The sequence below is a fragment of the Sorghum bicolor genome, chromosome 8 (genome assembly GCF_000003195.3).
Source record: "Sorghum bicolor cultivar BTx623 chromosome 8, Sorghum_bicolor_NCBIv3, whole genome shotgun sequence".
Taxonomy (NCBI): Eukaryota; Viridiplantae; Streptophyta; class Magnoliopsida; order Poales; family Poaceae; genus Sorghum; species Sorghum bicolor.
In genome coordinates, this window is record NC_012877.2 from 1,010,877 (window position 1) to 1,031,119 (window position 20,243).

At 42.1% G+C, this 20,243-nt stretch overlaps 3 protein-coding genes across 5 annotated transcripts; 1 reads left to right on the plus strand and 2 right to left on the minus strand.

The window, feature by feature from the left end:
• LOC8071407 lies at window positions 4,947-11,463 on the minus strand. 3 transcript variants are annotated; one of them, XM_021446333.1, is made up of 5 exons: window positions 10,977-11,463; window positions 10,624-10,696; window positions 8,242-8,651; window positions 7,918-8,138; window positions 4,947-5,735 (listed from the first exon to the last, which is right to left on the minus strand). In XM_021446333.1, the coding sequence occupies exons 3-5, from the start codon at window positions 8,414-8,416 to the stop codon at window positions 5,130-5,132; spliced, it is 1,002 nt and encodes a 333-aa protein (XP_021302008.1). In that variant the 5' UTR covers window positions 8,417-8,651; window positions 10,624-10,696; window positions 10,977-11,463; the 3' UTR covers window positions 4,947-5,129. The 3 variants fall into 3 exon arrangements, with proteins under 3 accessions (XP_021302008.1, XP_021302007.1, XP_021302006.1); XM_021446332.1 differs by lacking the exon at window positions 10,624-10,696 and having other exon boundaries at window positions 8,242-8,659; XM_021446331.1 differs by lacking the exons at window positions 10,624-10,696; window positions 10,977-11,463 and having other exon boundaries at window positions 8,242-8,767.
• Window positions 13,139-15,556, plus strand: LOC8070348 (DNA-directed RNA polymerase V subunit 5A). The gene is made up of 3 exons (XM_021446181.1): window positions 13,139-13,236; window positions 14,557-14,665; window positions 15,431-15,556. The coding sequence occupies exons 1-3, from the start codon at window positions 13,139-13,141 to the stop codon at window positions 15,554-15,556; spliced, it is 333 nt and encodes a 110-aa protein (XP_021301856.1).
• LOC8071408 (two-component response regulator ORR9) lies at window positions 15,877-18,329 on the minus strand. The gene is made up of 5 exons (XM_002442634.2): window positions 17,744-18,329; window positions 17,546-17,634; window positions 17,344-17,421; window positions 17,132-17,202; window positions 15,877-16,356 (listed from the first exon to the last, which is right to left on the minus strand). Exons 1-5 carry the CDS (start codon window positions 18,081-18,083, stop codon window positions 16,095-16,097), a joined length of 840 nt encoding a protein of 279 aa, XP_002442679.2. The 5' UTR covers window positions 18,084-18,329; the 3' UTR covers window positions 15,877-16,094.

Below are 20,243 nucleotides of genomic sequence, written 5' to 3' on the forward strand. Positions count from 1 at the left end.
ACACCCCGGGCCCATGTGGCAACGTCCTGCTCATCTTCTCCGCGCCGTCACCGAGCAGGACTCAGCCGGGGAGCAATCCCACCCGGATTCTTCGGGATTTTCTCGCCCTAAGTGCACAACCGAGCGCTATAAAGTTTGTTTCCTCACCCCGCAGTCTTCTCTTTTGCATCTAAGGCGCCGAATTGAACCCTAGCCACCCCAGTTGCGAGTTTGGATCTCGCCGAGTCACTGAGCCCCTCCATCGCGCAGCGCGAGCCCTCGGTTCTCTCTCAGGCCGAAACTTTTCCCCAGGTGAGATCGCGTGAAGCTTCGCTGCGTATCGGTGCTCTTGGTTTCGGTTACGGTGGTCAGCAGAGCGGGTTTCGTGAACTCCGGCGAAGCCTCCCTATGGCGCCGCCGTGTCGGGAGCCCCATCCGGCCGCCGCTGGCCCCCCTGGTTGGATCTTCGCCGTTGGATCCGATATCGAAGGCTCTGATTAGAGGATACCGGTTCGCTGGCGGTTATGCTAAAGAGACCCTGGGAAATTCGTGTTTTGAACCCGCGGTCAAAGGCGCATTGGCGGTTTTGCGCTTTCCCAGTTTTGAAAGCGTATTCTCGGTGGCTGATTTCAAATGCGCTTTCCACAAATTACAGAATTGCTATTGAATTTGTTTTGCTTATAAAAAACTCGTTTTAACTCTGTTTTTGTCCATTCAAATTTCGTTAGATTCGTATTTACGGGCTCTACATGTAAGAAGTATTATTACACTGTTTTGAAACTTTTTATTTTCGTGGTACCATTTAATTAATTATTATTCTATAGGAAATCTTAGAAAATTCATAACTTCTACGTTTTAATTCCGATTTTTGTGAACTTTACGTTTGTGTGATCGTAGCGCTGCGTAGAATATTTTTATAAACTTTTATAATTGTTTTACTACTGTTTGGTGTATTGTTCTATTTGTAGCTCATTTGCTTTGTGTATGATTATCCATTGGAATGCGTGTTGTTGATTGATGATCGAGTATAGACGGTGAGCAATACGTTGGTGATCAAGGGTAATCTTTTGACGACCAGCAGGAGTTTCAGGAAAGCTTTGATCAAGGCAAGTATAACTTGGGACCATCCTTGTTACCTACACACTGTTAATACAATATATCATGTGCATGTGTCCACCTTGATGACCTTAGCAAAATCATAGACGATTGTTATCCTGAATTCCTTGTTACCTATTTGGATATGCATTTGGTTAGTCCTTGCTAGTGCTTGATTATAATCTATGATCTTGTAACATGAATATTTGAATATACAATAAACAATAAAATAAGCTTTCTAGCAACTTGAACATAAAAGGGTGGAAAGAACTCTAGCTTTTGCTAGATTGATCTTGACCCTCCATAAAGACTTATCCCTTGACAAAAGCTGAAACAACTCGTACAACCATGAGGGCTATATGGCTCTGGCTTAGCTCAGTATGAAGACCTTATCTAGCTTGTTAGAGGTTCCCGAAAGGGCGCTAGAGGGGCTTGCCGTTTTGGGTAAAGTGTGGCCTCTGTCCTTATATGTATAGGCTGCGAGTCATTGTGCCATTCGGAAGGGGGGTTCTATATCTACGCGCCCGGGAAACCTTGCGGCCCTAACTTGTTAGATGAACTTTTGAAAGGCTTCATAGTGATCCCTACCGACCTCCCTAGGAAGGGGGTTAAGAGACTCACGACCTCGGGCGAAAGGGTAAATTATGACTTATGGATAAAGATGTACAACCTCTGCAGAGTGTTAAATCTGGTATACTAGCCGTGCCCACGGATACGGGCGGCCCGGAAAACTGACAGAATATATGGACACTGATGAACATGATTAATAATGATAAATGATGGTTTATTATGTTGTTTATATGTGTTATTCTTTATTCTTGTATACATTGATCATGTGGTTATGGGATTTAATTATGCTACCTTGACATTTACTATCTAAATATGAATATGCTATCTACATATAAAAGCTAAATGCAGTCAAACCAGTGTCAGCTAATTGAGCCTCATGAACCCCTGGTTATACTTGTTGAGTACGATATGTGCTCACTCTTGCAATTTCCCAACACCTCAGGATATGATAATAAAGATGACTGGAATGAGGACTATCGTTATGAGTACTAGGCTTGGGGGTCAGTCGACTGTGTCCCTGTGTGGTGCTTCCGTCAAGAGTATCTTTATTTGATTGAGATTATGTAATAATTATTATTCCGCTATGTAATAAACACTGCAATGGTACATTTGAGATTTGTCTACTTATGTGTGCGACTGTTCCTGGGGCACATATGAGTCTTTTATGCATCCTATTTTGTTCTTAAAATATGGGTGTGACAAGTAAACCATCATTGGCAAAGAGACATACGCTCAGTTGTATGAGTCTCATCATAGGCAAAGACATGTGCTCAGTTATATAAAAATACATACAGGCTCAATTACATCCCCAACACCATGTTCCTCAACAGCAACAAAACCAGGCTCAAGTTCAGGGAACACTAGATCCTCAGCTGGCATGATCTCTTCAGCCATACTGCACTTAAAATTAGATACCACTATGGTATAAGACTAATCATCACTGCGCATGCCATATTGCCTAAACCAAAGCACATGCACATATCTATTGCCTCAGAATTTGTATAGTATCTTAGAAATAAAAGTAATCATCATAGCACATGCCTATTGCCTCAGAGTGTATAGTATCTTAGAAATAAAAGTAATCATCGTAGCACAAGCACACAGTCCCAGATCAAGAAAATTTGAAAAAAAAATTAGCCTCAGCTTATCTTCTGGAACAAAGTCATTGGTGGCTGGAATCCAAATTAAAAGAACTAACAACATAGACAACTTTAAAAATAAACAGAAACATGACACCTATAAAATCCACTGAAACATCCACTATTTGCCATCACCTTGAGTATGACCCAAGTGTTGCTAAACAGTAGATGATTCCAACAGATGTGATGAATGACATGTTATAAGAGCATAAATAGTACTGGAAAAACAATGGTAAACAATGGATGATTCAATAACACAGAAAAACAGCCACCTCAATGTTTACTTATAGTTGCATCATAGACCAAGTAGAAATAGTCACCCAAATTCATCATGTGTAGCATCTCAGGAAAAAAATTCATCATACCATATGTCCCAAGCCGCACATGTGTAGCATCTTAGCCAAAAAAATTATCATAGCATACGTCCCAAGCCTCAGCACATGTGTAGCATCTCAGCAAAAAAATCATCATAGCATATGTCCAAAATCTCAGAGCAATTTACTTTAAAAAAGGAACAAGTCATCACAGGATATGTCTAGAATCTCAGACCATATGGTCATAGCCTCACAACAAATATTTTCTCTAGAATAAGATGACATACAGTGAAGGATAGTAGCAGCAAAATTCCTAGATATGATAAGCACCCCTATTCTGCAGGCACCAGCTCATCAACCACATGAGAAAGGAATAAAAATTACCAAATCATTATAGACTAGGACATATGCTAAGACCAAATCAACAACATCATAGGCTATGACATATGCTTAGACCAAATGAACATCATCACTGACTTGGACAATAGCTCAGAAAAATAGCTTCATCATGTTTTACCAAATAATCTAAAAAATGCCACACATTTTTTCATCGAAGCACACTAAATTGGCTACTGCAAATTATAGAGTAAAGAGAGAGACGATAGGGAGGATTAGCAGGAGCACCAGCACAAGCAGAGGATCAAGTAACAAATGGTATGGTAGATCTGGAAGCCAACAACTCAAGAACACCCAAGAACTCAGATCTAGTGTGCCTGCACATAGATCAAGTACCAAACCATGAGCTAGGATTTACAAATTGAGAAAAAAGAGAGGGACAGGGAGGAGAACTCACCTAATTCGAGAGGCAACACCTGCAAGAGGAACAAAGAGAGGGGAAGCATGAGCACGCCACCAATCGATGAAGAACACCACCAACGAAGAGGGAGAAAAGGAGAAGCACCTACCGGTGGCGGAGACGGCAAGACACGGCAGCGAGCGGGGCGAGCGGGAGGATACGCGGTGGATGGCGCGAAAAGGGGAGGTAACCCTAGCGAGTTCGCGCCATCTCCCACCTGCCGAAACCGCCCAACGCGCGCGCATGAGAGAGCACAGAGCAAGCCAAGCTCGAATAAAACGCCCGATTTGGCCATTCCTTGGGAGCCTGGCTGAGGCTGAGGGGGAGGTTTTGCACGCGCTCAGCCTGGCTGAGACGATTGACCAGACAACCAAACACCTAAACACCTGTGCCCTGCATCTCGGGAGCCTGGTTGATGGGGATGCACCGTCAAAATTTTCTCCTATCATTTTTTTTGAACTTCTCCTATCATCTTGTGCCTAATAGCAACTCCAACATATATACTATCCATGTTATCTATGCTATTTTTTATATTTTTAAAGCAAAAATTAAAGTTCAACAGGTGTGCTATCTGGTTTACTAAAATAGCAAGTTTGCTATTTCTAAATTTTCGCTTGTCATATATAGCATGTCGTCCTCACTAGCTATCATATATAAAGACGGTTGTGAAGCTCTATGCTTTGAGTGAGTTTTTTTATTTTATACAATGGCTAAATCTTATGGTTTAGAATATAATTTTGCCTAGTCTCTTGGAGATGCTCTAAGATGCCTCTGCTTCCTGCTGTCGGTCAGGCGATGTATCATTACTTCAGACTGAAACCCAATCTGGGCTGAGGCCGCCACGCGTTCTTGTTGGCCCGTGGATACTAGTAGTCCATTCCAAGGAATCATTTCTCCTTCAATGAGCCCACCCAGAATAGAAGATTAGATTCATCAGCCACGCCATGTCCATGCATGGACGACAAAAGGATTGTTGCCTTGTTGGGACAGGATGGGCAACAAAGCACATAACCATATGGTTATGAAAGATTTGGTACCAAGGTTACAAGTAAATAAATAGTAATAATATAAAGATTAAAATAGAATATGTGACTTCATCACTATGGATTGCAAATTACCGCATACATCTCCCAAACATCACTAGTTAATAGAAATTGGTATGCAAAAGATGCAATGCATCACATATTCACACATACTACTAAACTATAGTTAAGCATAGCAAACAGAAGAATCAAATTAAGGAGATAAGGACAGAATTGACCAGGCAACGGTGACATCCATTTTGCAAAACCCAACATCAAGCGTACTAGAGCTTTTGCCTGCCTTCTTGGGTCTGAACCCCTTCTCATCTTCCCCTACCATTATTATCTTATCCAAATCCTTATCATACCGAAATGCTGACACATAAACTTTCAGCTCACCCTCAAATTCAACTGAAGCAACACGTCGTGAAAGCTTGATCCTACCATCATCATCAACAGGAATCTTCTCAAATTCAAGCAATAAGACTGGCATATCTTCTAAACTAGATGTCTGTGCAGTATATCGACCAAAGACATCATCTGGCCATGACCCCTCGGTGACACACACACTGATAGTGGCCTCCACAGAACTAAGCACATAGCCGAACTTCAACTCCAGTGTGCTAAGCTTGCTAGTATAGGCTTTGCTTATCAAACACGTAGAATAAATGCTAGAATAATCAGTGAGTGCCACAGCTAAGAGGCTTAAATCTTTATCCTCAGCTTCGACAAAACCCTTGACTTTCAGTTCAACCTCAAAGTACACAGGATCACACACCACAACTGCACGGGTTGGACCTGTCAGTTTTAAGACTGGATCCTGCATTCAATGCAACCAAATTAAGCAAATAGTATTTTTCCCATAAATTATTAGTAAATAATATTTTCTCCACTATTTCTAGTGAATCTGGTCCATGTTTCATACAATTCATCTATGTTGACAGAAAACTAATCTATGTAAAGGGGAGTTTGTCCATCACCATGCCATATACTTTTTTAGCAAAAAAATAGAGGGAAATCCCCATTGTAAGATTTTATATATTAAAAAGAAAAAAAACTGTACAGAGGGGAGAGCTAAAATAGGAAACAAAACCACCAGAGAGACTGAGGGAGCTGCTGGACAGAGGAGATTAAAGAAACCAAAGGCCTAAGAAAAAGGATCTATACAGAGAAGGAAAATAGTGCGCTTTTATCTTCAGTCATTCTGAAAGCTTACTCATCAAGTAAAGTTCAGTCTACTGGAATGAATCAGAAGTCTACGCAGGAGCAAATGTGTGAAAGTTAATTCTTAGTGTGCACAATTTTGAAATATAAAAAGCATTGAAATGTTTCACATCTTTAGATTGAATGAACCAATGTATATAAACCTAAAGCAATCTGAAGCAAAAAGAGAGAGAAAGAGGTAAACATTCAGAAGTACAATCAAAATAAAATATTAACTATATATAAAATACAAAGTGCGTAGAATAAAATATGTGAGGGGCATAACAGAAGTCAAACCATAGGAAGAAATACAGTTTAGTGCATTACGTTCAAAAAAATACAGTTTAGTGCATTAGTGAAAGCACATTAAAATTGTCTTATTTTATTTCAGACATTTGCTTAACAATGCCTTGCAAATTATCCTAAAACCTATGAAGTCAAAAATAAAAGAAAATAGCAGAACTTTCTAGGGTAAAAAAATAGGATACTAGTCTCAGGCACTGGAAATGGACTTAAGGGATCTACCAGTGCATATTGAGTTCATGCATTATAGGAGCACCAATAAAGGGAATTGAATTCTAAAGGAAAAAATCAGAGTATAGTAAAAGTTGCAGGCAGCAGGCATTCTATGTCCCAGTTATGTTTGGGGACATATTTTTTGAGAAATGCAACTACAAAGGTTATTGAGCTGGCGACCAAATGCATTAAGCTTATACTCAAATTCAACTTCTAATAACACTACAAACTGAAGACAAATGAATTTTAACAAATAAAAGGTTGCACTCTTATGTTTAAAATCAGAATGTTTATCAAAATTTCATATAACAAAAGATACTCTCTCCATTCTAAATTGTAAGCTGTTCTGGCTTTTCTAGATACATAGCTGTTGCTACCATATTATGTCTAGAAAAGCCAAAACGACTTACAATTTGGAACGGAGGGAATACAAATCGAGTACTTCACTGAACAACTATAATTATTCATACAGCTTTGATCCATTTTTTGGCAAGTTATCCATGGCTAATATGCAATAAGGACACTTCTACATTATTTTCAAGCTAAATTCCGGATCAAGCATATCAATCACAAAAAAACCCCTGAAAAGACTAATTCCAATAACACAATTTGCATCACAAGATTTATTGATTGTAACAATATATGCATTAATGTGTTCAATCACAGTTGCACTTGCTTTCTATCTGAATTCAGTTGTCAACACCATTGAAATATACTCCCTCTTCAGTAGTCCTCCCCGAAATGATAAACATATTTTGATCAAGGAAAAGTAATAAAGAATGGAAAATATAAGGGGTGCATTTGGTATTTTTTTTCCAAGAACCACTACTACAAAATCTGGTCCTGCCTAGCGGGGTCAGCCAAGCAAAACTCCAAAGTGCCCATGGCTGTGAAAGCTGAATGAGGGTAGCCTCTCCAAAATAGATTTTAACCCTTAATTTCTCTTAAAATATGTTGTCATTTGCTAAAGAATCTATATCAGCTCATAGGCATTTTGAATACAGACCGATTGATGCAAGTTTTATGGCCTAAAATTGTGTAGAATTTGTTGTCAGATTTTGTATAGTTTGACTTTTCCCTATATAAAAGAGGGTTATTATTTTGGTAACCCCCCCCCCCCCCCCCACCCCCCAAAAAAAGGTAATAAAGGTATGGAGAGATGTAACATGTTACCAATGCGGGTGACCATGCGGAGGGTAAGTAATCGAGCATTAAGGTTTCATCACGCAAGAACATGAGTCAGATGATGACCGACAACAAGATAATGGGGAACACTCACGAACCTCTTGGGTGAGGATTTGGCAGTTGTTCCTTTCACGGTTGAAGATAACATTGCGATTGTGATCAACTGGGTCACGTGCAGCAACCATACCAAACACCTGAAGTGGCCACTGTAAGCCCCGGCCTGTTTCTTTGATCTTCACTGAAAAGATTTGCAGGGTATCCTGCACTCTGGCATGACTTGGCGCGGGCTGATCCGTGAAGCGCATGGGTGGGATTCGCGCTGCAGGTAAATAAAAGTATATATCAGTTCCTGTAATGGGACTGACTACCGTTCCAATTTGTAAAATCAAAGAGCTGTTCATCAAAAGCTATAGATTACTGACTGGTGTCGTCGAAGGAACCGAAGGGGTCTGCCCAGACACTTTCCCAGTGGTCGCGATGCAGACGAGCTTTTACGGCGAGCATGTCGGACCAGTCTTGTTCGTCAGGGTATTTTGCGCCAAATTCCACCATGAACCTTTCGTCTTCCTCCTTCGCCCTCCTCCGCACCTCCGCCATCTGCTTCTTTGCCCACTCCTCCGCTACAGGATCTCTCTTCTTCCTCGTCGTCGCTCCGTCGACGACGACCCTTTCGATCTTGTGGCCCCTCCTCCTCTCCTCCTCTCCTCCTCATCCTCCATCTCCGTCTCCGTCACAATCTCTTTCTCCATCTGCTTCTCGCCGCCGCCGGCGCTCGACAACGCCATCAAGGGCTTGGGACTTGGGATACGAGTCCATGAGATATACTGGTGGGCTTTACTCCTCAAAAAAACCGGATGTTTTTTATATTAATCAATTATATTTGATTGTTCGTCTTATTCAAAAGTTTTATATAAATTTTAAAATAGATAAAATAGTATTAATCTATATCTATATACCTACTAATAAAGAGGCAAAATTTCAGTCTGCCTTTTTTTCTTCTGCCTCGGACTCACGGCATCCCCAGCTCGCCCGCGCGGATGCGCGCCTGCCTGGTGGCAGGGCTGCTGCGCCTGTCCCGCATGTGGCCTTGCTGTTGCAGCCATATGTGTGGCCTCTCCCGTACGTGTATATATATATATATATATATATATATATATATATATATATATATATATATATATATATAAATAAAAGTGCTATTCTACACCTTAAGTGTAGAATACTATTCTACATATATATATATATATAAGCGCTATTCTACACCCTAGGTGTAGAATACTATTCTACACCAAACTGTTATACCGAGCAGAATTCAGTATCGTTCAGTATCCGCGTTTCAGTATTGTTCAGTATTTCGTGATCCTGAGTGTAGTATTAGATGATACTGAACGCGTTTTAGTACTGCTCAGTATTTTTTCTACTCAAATTTGGCTTGCGGTGTAGAATAATATTCTACACCTAGGGTGTAGAATAGCGCTGCCGTATATATATATATATATATATATATATATATATAATTCTACACCGTAAGCCAAAATATCATCTAATACTACACTCAGGACCATGAAATACTGAACAATACTGAAACGCGAATACTGAACGATACTGAATTTTGCTCAGTATAACAGTTCGATGTAGAATAGTATTCTTCACCTAGGGTGTAGAATAGCAATATATATATATATATATATATATATATAGTAATTCATAGAAAAATCTAAAATTACAAAACAAATTTTGTTCAACTCTACATGTGTAGATCTATGCAGTACACAAAAAATATCACAAATTTTATTATATTTTCTTTGCTGGAGATGCTCGTATATACTTTTTAGTATAAAATTGATCAGCTGGAAATTGATAAATAAATCATAGAAAAATCTAAAAATTACAAAATAAATTTTTTTCAGCTCCATATATGTAGATCCATGCACTAAACAAAAAATATCACAAATTTTAGTATATTTATTTTTTGTTGAAGATGCTTGCCTATGCTTAGTGTAAAATTAAAATTGTAGTTATCTTGCTCCAATTATTATGAAAATTTTATGGTAGTCTATTTAATGTGATGCTTGATTTGTGATAAAAGTTTTAGCACCATTTCTACATATCTCACTATTTTACTAATTTATCTAAATGTATGCTTGAGGATGCTTACACTACCTTTGCACGATATGTTGTTATGTTATATGAACACTTGATAAGCCCATATATTCATAATTACATACATTTAACTGATATATCATATTTCATAGGAATCCTAACCTAAATAAAAAAAAGCTACCAACAAACTTCTTATATTTTAATATAATACTAAGGTATATTAAGAGGTAATATTAGAGTAAGATAAGGTTTGTCTAATCTCTATTATTATTATTACTAAATAAATATGTCTCCAAGCTATATATTGTTGTAAATATTAACTATCTAATATCATAGATGTCATGGTTATCAATAAAATAAAATACAGACTTTAATGTTACAAAAAAGATAAATATAAATAGATATGTAACATTGTATCATCACTTTCTATGATCATTTAATGTTTTTCTCCCGTTGCAACGCACGGGCATATTTACTAGTATATCTCTAATGATCACATAAGTTATATTAAAAAAGACGATATTTATATAAAAAATTATAATAAAATAGATGGTCAAATAAGATATCTGAAAGTCAATAACAACGATCTTTTTAAGACAGAACAAGTATACTTTGAAAGCCCACTCAAGATTTCCTTTATTATATTTATATTTATGTTTTGCAAAAAGGAAATCTGAAAGTTGTGTTTTGTCCACCCAAACCTGTCAAGATTGCAGTTATCCGGAGATATACAGTGGAATCAAAGGTGGGAACTTGTCTGGACTGATTTTGACACTGCAGAGCAAAATGTCAAAGGGCGGTTCTAATAGGACATTGATGATAATTTCTATCCCTCTTAATTAGAGGGATAGCTCAGCAATTTAGTGACATGACAAATGAGTTATTGAAGAGAGAGGGTATAAAATCAAGAAATAGTTTCTTCCTCAAGAAACGAAGTCTACACGCGGATCAAAGCACGAATAAACCAGAAAAACTGCGTTGGGGAGAAACTACCAGTTTCCATCGCCTCTTTGCCATCCTCGGGCAAGCCACTCGCCAGAGCCGCCATGCTCACCTGCCACGTCTGCTCACTAGAGCCACGCCATGCTCGTCTGCCGAGTCCGCTCGCCAGAGCATCGTCTGCGCTCGCTCGCTGAAGATGCGTCCGCACTGCCGCGTCAGCTCGCCGACACTGCCATGGTCGCCCCGCCCGCCGTGTCAGCTCGCTGAAGCCGCCATGCCTGCCCACCGCGTCTGCTCGCCAGAGCCACACCATGCTTGTCCGTCGCGTCCGCTCACCAAAGCAGCGTCCACGCTCGCTCGCTCATTGGAGATGTGGTCGTGTTGTCGCGTCCACTCACCGGGCCGTGCGCTCGCTCGCTCGTCGTGCTGCCACACTTGCAAAAAAAAAAAGTCACCACACTTGCCCACCAGAGCCACGTGTGTGCGCTCGACGATGTTGCTGCGCTCGCTAGAGCCATGTCCGCTCGCCCATGTGTTCACTTATTGGTTCTTCGGTGGTGTTGTGTAGCTTTTGCTTGTCTAGCTTTTGGTTGGTACACGAACCAACGGGAGCATAAGAGGGAGAGGATAGGATAAGATTGAGAGAAAATAGACCATATTTATTATTTATAAAGAAACTACCATTGTGCTACGGATTAATTTTTGCTGACGTGGTCATTATAGAAACCGTGTATAGTTTTTACCATTGGTACTGCCCTAAAACGGTATAAAGCCAGAGAATCCATCAAGGAGATCTTCCCGTTTAAAGTCGACACATTCCAGGTGAGGTTTTATCCAATCTGTTGGCTTCTCTTCACATTTTTGTTTAGTTTCTGTAAGTAAGTAATAAGTAAGAAGCAGCATTGGATCTTTTGGTTCTTGCTAACTATAGTGCCCTATCTATTGAGGTTTTTTATTGTGTGCCATTAAGAAAGATAATTCTTTTCTCTATGTTACTGGAAAAATTGGAGCGGATTTCTATGTCATATGACATTTATCTGTTTTTGCCCAGCACACTATTCCGTTCAGTTTTGCTCCTAACAGTGGGTAACAGCGCAGCCAAATGACTTAGTTGCCCTCAGGTGGGGCCCTTTTGTCACCCACCCAACCTTCCTCCTCTTCTCTTCAACGCCGTCGCGAGGAACAAGGAGCACGGCGCGGTGGCCATAACTTGCCACTGGACGTGTGCCCCCACGCAACCCATCACTGGCTCCTCCTCCACACATCTTATCTCAGTCAAAAGTAACTAAAATAATTTTAGCTGACTAAAATTTAGTGAGAAGAACCAAACAGAGCTTTAGTTCAATTCCTTGTACCGGTTGACTTCTCTATGTAACGATGTTGATGCTCCTCTCTTTTTGGCCAGTGACCTTGCCGGAGATGATGTGACGCCATGGTGCCAATCCCGGAGCGCCGTAGCCTGTTTGCTCACACGTGGCCGGCTCAGCTCGGTCCTCCTTCGCCTCAAATAAACGCCTTGGATGTGTCCGTGGTAACTGATAAGGCCCTGGTGCTTCCCGGACTGTTGTTTGCCATTTTCGTGTCCATGGTTCACCAGAACGCCCGCGCTGCCACCTTGAAACCGGTGCGGCCATGGCCGCCCACTTGGTGCTCACCGCGGGGCACGGCGGCGGCGGGTACACATCAGGGATGGCACGCCGACGACGCCGAGGTGGAACAGGTCCTACGCGGCAGACCTGGTGCTGCGGCACAGCTGCGGCAACGGGCTCGGGTGCTGCGACGCGGATGGCAGAACTCAGCCCGGGCTCCATGGCCGGTGGTGCGTCGCTTCCCCCCACCTTGGCTTACCTCACTGCGGCTGCCCGACGGCGACACGAGGCCCATGGTGGAAACCGCCGACTCCGATCTCGGCAGGGTGAGAGAAGACCGAGCAAAGATACAAGGGCATCTTGGATATTTTCTCGGACCGAACCCACACATCAGGGCTGTCAAATGGTGAAAATCAGAAGGAGATAGATGGAATGGTGTGCTGAGCAAAAGAAATAAGTGTCATGGTATAGAAGTCTACTATAACTTTTTAGTGGTATAGTGAAAGGGATTATCTTTCGGTAATGATATATGTAAGACGTCCGTCCGTCTGGACGTTGCTGTCCACTCATTTCGCTGCTCATCCATGCTTTCTTATCCACTCATTCTTTTGCTCCCCACTCTTTTCTCTCGTCTCGTTGCCGCCCCCGCCGCTCCCACCATGCGTCCGCACTTCCTGCCGCGCCAATGGCGAGCCGCTCCTCCCTCCTTTTCTCCCTCCCTCCTCGTTGCGACCCACGCGCCCTCAAAGCCACCGGAGTAGAGCGCGACGGTGGTAGCATCCAGTGAGTGACGCAACTCCCTTTCTCCCTGCCCTTTCTCTCTCACTCTCATAACCTCCATACATCTAGAGATGAAGAGAACGGCGCGGCTCCGACGAGGTAGGTGGGGAGGGATTTGGATCTGAGGCCTCCCTCTCCCTTTTCCCTCCCTCCTCTTTTGTGGATCTAGATCTAGGCCCTCCTCTTCTCCTCCTCCTCCTCCTCCTCTGGGTCTAGATCTATGAGATGTGTTGGCTAGGGTTCCGGCGAGCTCTTGGGATTCAGTGCTCTCGCGTGTTGTAATGGTGGTTGTTTGCAGTTTTTCAGGTGATGTTGCAGTAGGATAGGTTTTCGGCAAGCTTTCGGCTTTAGATTTTGTCATTGTTGCAACGGTTCTTTCTAGACGTTGCAGTAGGCTTCAGTCGTTGTTGCAGTATTGTGTTTTTGAAATGTTGTTTCAGTTGCTTCAATCTGCATGTTGTAGTAGTTTGTTTCATGTTGTTACAACAGTTGTTTGGTGTTGTTGTAGTACTATGTCCATGGCGTTTCAGTTGCTCCATCCAATGCTTCAATCTACACTGTTGTATTAGTTGTTGCATGTTGTTGCAATAGTTGTTCGATGTTGTTGTAATACTATGTCTATGGTGTTTCGGTTGCTCCATCTAATGCTTCAACCTATGCTATTGTATTAGTTGTTACATGTTGTTGCAACAGCCGTTCGTTGTTGTTGTAATACTATGTTCATGGCGTTTCAGTTGTTCTATCCAATACTTCAATCTGTATGTTGTAGTAGTTGTTTGCATGCTGTTGCAGCAGTTGTTTGTTGTTTGTTGTAATACTATGTTTATGATGTTTCAACTACTTCAACTTGTTTGTTGTAGCAGTATGTCATGTGCTGTTGCACTATCATGCATATTTGTGTTGCAGCGTCAAGTATGGAGGCAGGCTGTAGGGACGAGTTAGCAGTAGGTAGATCTACTAGGGCTGACAAGGCGAGAGGTGGGGCGGATCCCATGCTCGTGGGGTGGGGCACGGACTCCTTGCGCGGGGAACGGACGAAGGGCGGTCTCCATGCGGGCGAGTGGCGTAGGGGCGAGTTGGTTGGGAGGAAGCGGACAAGAAACGATCTTTTGTGCGGGGCGAGTGGGGCAGGGGAGAGTTGGTTAGGGGCGAGTGGAGTTTTCTTTTCTTTTTTTTCTTCTTCTCTATAGTGGCGCAGGTGGTGGGCTCGGCGTCCGGACGCGTTGCTGGCGCCGGACGTCCGGGCGCTAGCAGTTCCGATTATCTTTCTTAATGGCACATAGGAAAAAGTCTCAGTTCTATTGACCTTTTGTTCAATGTTAGATCACGGCTGGTGAACATCACTAAGCATGTCCTCAAGCCCAAGCATGAAGTGTTGACTGTGGAGGAGAAGGTCAAACTCCAGAAGGACTACAATGTGGTGGACTCACATGTATGTTCCTCTTATAATTTGTTGAAGTTACTTCCAAATTTCCTACTGATTTGTTATACTGCCACTTGGAGTCATGGTGCTATGCAATAATGCAGCCTGGTGCTGGCTGTCGGCTGTTGCTTTTCATGACGCATGCTGAGTTGTTGTGTATAACACCATAATTTCAGCACTTGATTTTGTATGCAACATGATCATGGCCACAAGGGAGACTGCAATATCTTATTGTGCTTTCTGCATGTGATCGTGATGATTGAAGCTGTCGATAAATTATGTAGTTTACCATGCTGAGTGCCCTTGACAAATGGAAATATTGATAATGATTTGGTGAATTGCATCATTTATATTGCTCTCACAATCGTTGTGTTTATGCATTTCTCAGTAGTGTACCTCGATGGGATTCAAACTGATGATCCTCCTGTATTTCATAAGGGGACTATTGCTATCATATAGAAAGAAAACTCGAATGAAAAATTTATGTCACTTTCTATTTATGTGGGTTACTATTACATAACGCAGGCTCCTTACATAATGATATGCAAATCAGAATTTAAAACGTATGTCAAACAATATGTTTTATTAGTTGTCATGGGGATACTGCAATTCATTTGTTTTGGCTAGTGGATTTCTAGCATCCCTGCATTGCAAATTCCTGCTTATTAATAGCTTGGTTTGTTTCCCTTGGAAATTTATTTTGGTAAAGCTAGCGCAAATTGTTGCAAAGTAGTTTCATGCAAGTTTACTGAAATTGGTGCCTGTATCTTTCAGTTGCCTCTCATGCTGGAGAGTGATGCGGTTGCTCACTACCAAGGCTTCCGCCAAGGAACCGTTGTTAAAGTTACATATGACAATGAGCTTACTGGGAACCATGTGACATACCGGTGTATTTTCTGAGGGGCCCACCTCGTTTCCGTGATGAAGTTTCTAATAAGCAGTTAGTAACAATCACCTCCCAGCAGATGATGATGCACTTGTAAGCCGGTGTAAGCACAATACTATGTAGGGATGAAGTTTGCTGTTAGCTGTTGCTGTTGGTAAAAATCATATCCCAGCCAAGTTACTGACTGCTGTAGTGAGTACTTGTATCCAGACTAATAAAGCATAGAAACAGTAAAAAAAACTAATCTCATCGTTAGTTATCTGACAATCACTCAGAGATTTCTTGGCTTCGGCACACGCTGTCCCCAATGGTCTGTTACTGTGACTCCGTTAAGTTGTTATCTCAGCTGGTTTTCTGATATGAAACAGGGAAATTTGTTGCAGAATCACTTGATTTGACTCAAGCAGTATCCTTTTACAGATTCCATTATATTTTGCAAATCTAGTGCTAATATCTATGTTATAAATCAGTAGGCCAAAAGCCCAAAACTGAGTATAAGGCAAATGACCAAGGAAAACAGAAAAAAGGTTAGCGGTACTAGTCAGTTTGCAGCTAACTATGCCTTGATCTGTTTGCCTGGGGCAAGATTTCTTCGTTGTCTGCTCCCTTTCTCTTGCGGTTGCTGCTGCTACCGCTGCTGCTGCTGCTGCTCGTGGGATTACTGCATTCCTCGCTGTTGCTGTCACTTTGCTGGAGCTGTTCCTGGTGATTGTGCTCTCTGCATCTGCTTTTCAGTATGTGGGGCTTGAGCTTGTTCATGTCTGATAGCCGTACTGGTTTTAGGAAAAACTCATCAGCTCCTTCCTCCAGGCACCTGATTCAGAATTTCAAAAAACCAGAACTGTCAGGGCTTTTTCCCCTTTGATCATATATAAAGCATGATATGCTTTTAGAAAACAACAACTCTTGCAACTTGTGTGTTTATTTTTTCTTCAAATAACTACATTTTGTTTTTATGGATATGCCGTATCTTTTGATTCTTTTTTGTCGAAAGGGCAGCAATATCTTTTGATTCTTTCTTTGACTTTAGTGCCCTCCCATTGGTGTCACCCTCAACGAGTGGTCAGTGGTGCTAGTCACCTGTCTGCATCAATAGACCTGTTTCATGGATACGGCAGATATGAAAGATCTACAGGATCGAACTGCGTATCATTTCATATCTTTCTTTTTGGTGTTTATTTTACACCGACCAGGCCGGACGATGTGAGCTGTCATGTCTGTGGTGGTTCCTCTTTCTGTTATACAACACATGTGACAGCAGATCATTGAGGATTCGGAGAGATTTCCATATCCAATTGTCCTAAACTTATTCATTTATTTTGTCTCCATACATGGAAGGGGAAAAAAAGGAACTTCTTAGTAACTGTCTAAAGGTTTCCTGGGCATGATGTGATTTTCTGAGCAAGAAGAGGCCGTCAGCCAACTCAGCCATGCAACAAAAACCCTTAAAAATGATAAAGTTGTTTTCTTTCTTTAACTCTACTCAACTCTTCACTAATGTTTTTTTTTTGCATTTTGTTAACTTTGATTTTTCTTGAACACTATTGTTTAGATCCACAAGACCCAGAGAGTGGTAGGTCACTGCTCACCTATTGATCCTTGAAGGAATGTTCTCAGAGGACATGATCACCACTGGGATATCTCTGAGAGACGACGACTCCTGGTAGAACAAACCAAACCAAACCAAACCAAACATGAATGTTTAGGCCTTGTTATCTTCAGTGGATCATGCTAGTAATTAAACACTAGATAGATAGAATATATATATATACCCTAATACCCGGAGTAGTCCAGTAGTTACCTTGATCTTCTTGAGCAGGTCATATCCTGTCATGCCGGGCATGCAGTAGTCTGTGATGATCAGGTTCACTGCCACATCCTGATTGTCATCCACATAGATACAGAACATGAGCAAAACCAAATAACATCAGGAACCTTGTCTTGAGACTAGCTAGCTAGCTAGGAAAACACATAGGAAAAGGAAGCCATCTTTTTGTTCTTACCAGCTGGTCTGTGTGGACAGGAACAGGGCTGTGGTCGTCATGGAGTCCCAGGAACTGCAGCGCCTTGCTCCCTGAGTCGACAGTGGTCACTGCAGATATTCAGAAACAAATTAGAGCCAAAGAAACCTAGCTTCTTTCATGAGATTCAGAGTAGAGGCTGAAGCTGCAAAAGAGATGAGAATCCAGTGACTTAATTACCTTGGAAGGAAGAGGTCTTGAGGAGCCTCTCGATGAGCTTCCTGTCCGGGAGACTGTCGTCCACCGCCAGGACATGGAACGGAGTCTCTGTGGCCACCGCCGCCGCCGCCGCCGCCGCCATGGCCGATCGAAACAAGAGAGTAGAGCTGCAGGAAGCAAGAGTTGTAGAAGAAGGAAGGCTGGAGGTGTGTGTGCTTGGGTTTGTTGGCATGAGAGGCTTTTGCTGTGCTATGCTTTCTGAATGATGAAGGATGTGGGTGTGGTTGAGTAGATACAATACATATATATATACACACAAGCACATGAAAGGATTCGAGGAGATGTGATGTGATGGAATCATGGAAAGTAAAGCGAAGGAGGAGGAGGGGAAAAGAAGGTGTGATGACTAAGAAAGTCCCCGCGCATGGAAAGCAAGATCCTGGAGCAGATTTGCTCCAAATCTTGCCACGAATTGACTCCATCCATCCACGACAGAGTATCATGAGACAGTCAGACACACCCTCTCTCTGTGTGTCTCTGTGCGTGTAGTATGTAATCAGTTGTGCTAGTATTCTAGAGCAACATGCACAGAAAGGATCCACCACCACCATTTTCTATTGTTCCCTTCCCTCAGCCTTTTCATACTGCTGCTAGTGCTGCTACCCTACCATATCATATGGGCATATGGCTCTGTTAGTTTTTGAGTTCTTGGGGTGGTTTTTTGTCCTCTGGTAGGAGTAGCTTTCTGTGTTTTTTGAAAGGAGTAGCTTTCTGTGTGATAGTGCTGACCCTGGCATGCTGAAAGGATGAAAGATACGGATCGTTGTGGCGATCTGGTAAAGTATGCAGATTTGTACTAATCTTCATCAGGTGCGCTGTGCTATGCTGACCTCAAAGTTGGCGAACTGCAGCGATTTTCTGCTACTAAACAACTGGGACTTTTGCTGTCCTCTGACCACTTGCTTGTAATCAATCCCAAGGGCCGGGATTATAGAATAGGTATCTTGTTTGAGTGAGGCTAGGCTACGTGGATCATGCATGTCTCCGATTCTGGTGTTGTCCGGCTCATGCATGGGTGGGATTTGGATGGGATGCGTGTGGCTTTTCTTGACCGGCAGGAAAATCGCCGGATTTGGAGAGGCGATACCGATACCAGTGGCCGCCGCACCAACCTCGAAATCTTGGAGATCTGTAACAAGCTGTTGTAAAACCCTCGGTAGATGATCGGCGTCGATTCCATGATCTTGTCGTGTAACTGCCTCATGTGTACCCTTGCTAAATTTTAGCCAGTTTAAATTATTTTAACTACTCTTGGATGACTAGTGAGACTAAATTATTTTAACTCTTTTTAGTTAGCTATTAAAGTGACTAAAATTTAGTTGGCTAAAAATTAGCAAGGAAAGACCATATACAACCAAATTTTAGTCATAGACTATTATTAGACGTGAGTCGTGACCTGCAGAGTCACGGCCATACTAGTTTTTTCTGCCGAGCTCCCTTTATATATCTTCGTAATGTGTTCTCGTTTCTTCTAATAACATTATTAAAAATCTCATATTTGTTCGATAATTTACCGCTGACATTTTTTGTGGTGTCGAGTTTGATCCCTTTGCCTCTCTGTGAAGGATTTGGCAACCAGGAACGAAACCGTCTACTGTAACAGCTCGGGTTGACAACACTAGCATCGGCTTCTTGGTCATTTAGCTCCATGCAATAAACGTGAGCTAGAGTTGTTCGTTTGAACTTATCCGCCGAATCTGTTAACCATTCAGCAGTGTTTTTCTCTCATAACAAATCGTGAACAGTACTTTCTATCATGACTTATCAGTCAAACGAACAAATGATTTAATACGTTGTGATTTGTGGACATCACCTGAGCCTAGCATTTGTGGCTATAAATATTATCCCATCCAAGTGGATCGGCACCAAAGTGCTCTTGTCAAAATTAATTTTGAGGCCTGAGAACACTGCAAAAAGGTCAAGAGTCTGCTTCACAGCCACAGCACGTCAGCACCCTCCAGCTCGCCCCGCATAACAATCAGATTATCATCCGCATATTGAAGAACAGCAGCCGGGAGGTTCATTTCAGTGGGGTGCTTGACAGTAGCGTGTTGTCGAATGAGACACTGTAGCGTTTCAGCCCCGCATAACAATCAGAGTATCATCTGTGTGAGTCCCCGTTTACATTTGATCCATGGGCCTGCGCACCCATTTACCAGGACAGCTGTGAGAGATGAAGATAGAAGGGTACTAATCCAAGATATCCATTGGACTGAGAACCCTCTAGCACTAAGCACCGCAGTCAACCCCTCCCAATGCACTATATCAAACGCTTTGGCAAAGTCAAGCTACAGCACTATTGCCGGTTTTTTCCTCTTATGACAGACTTGCAGGAGCTCCAATGCGTAGACAAAAGTGTCAGCAATGGATCTCCCACGGATGAAGCCGGTTTGGTTGATGTCGATCAGCCGGGGGGTTTGGGTTTGCAGCCTTGCAGTCAATACTTTGGACAGGATTTTGA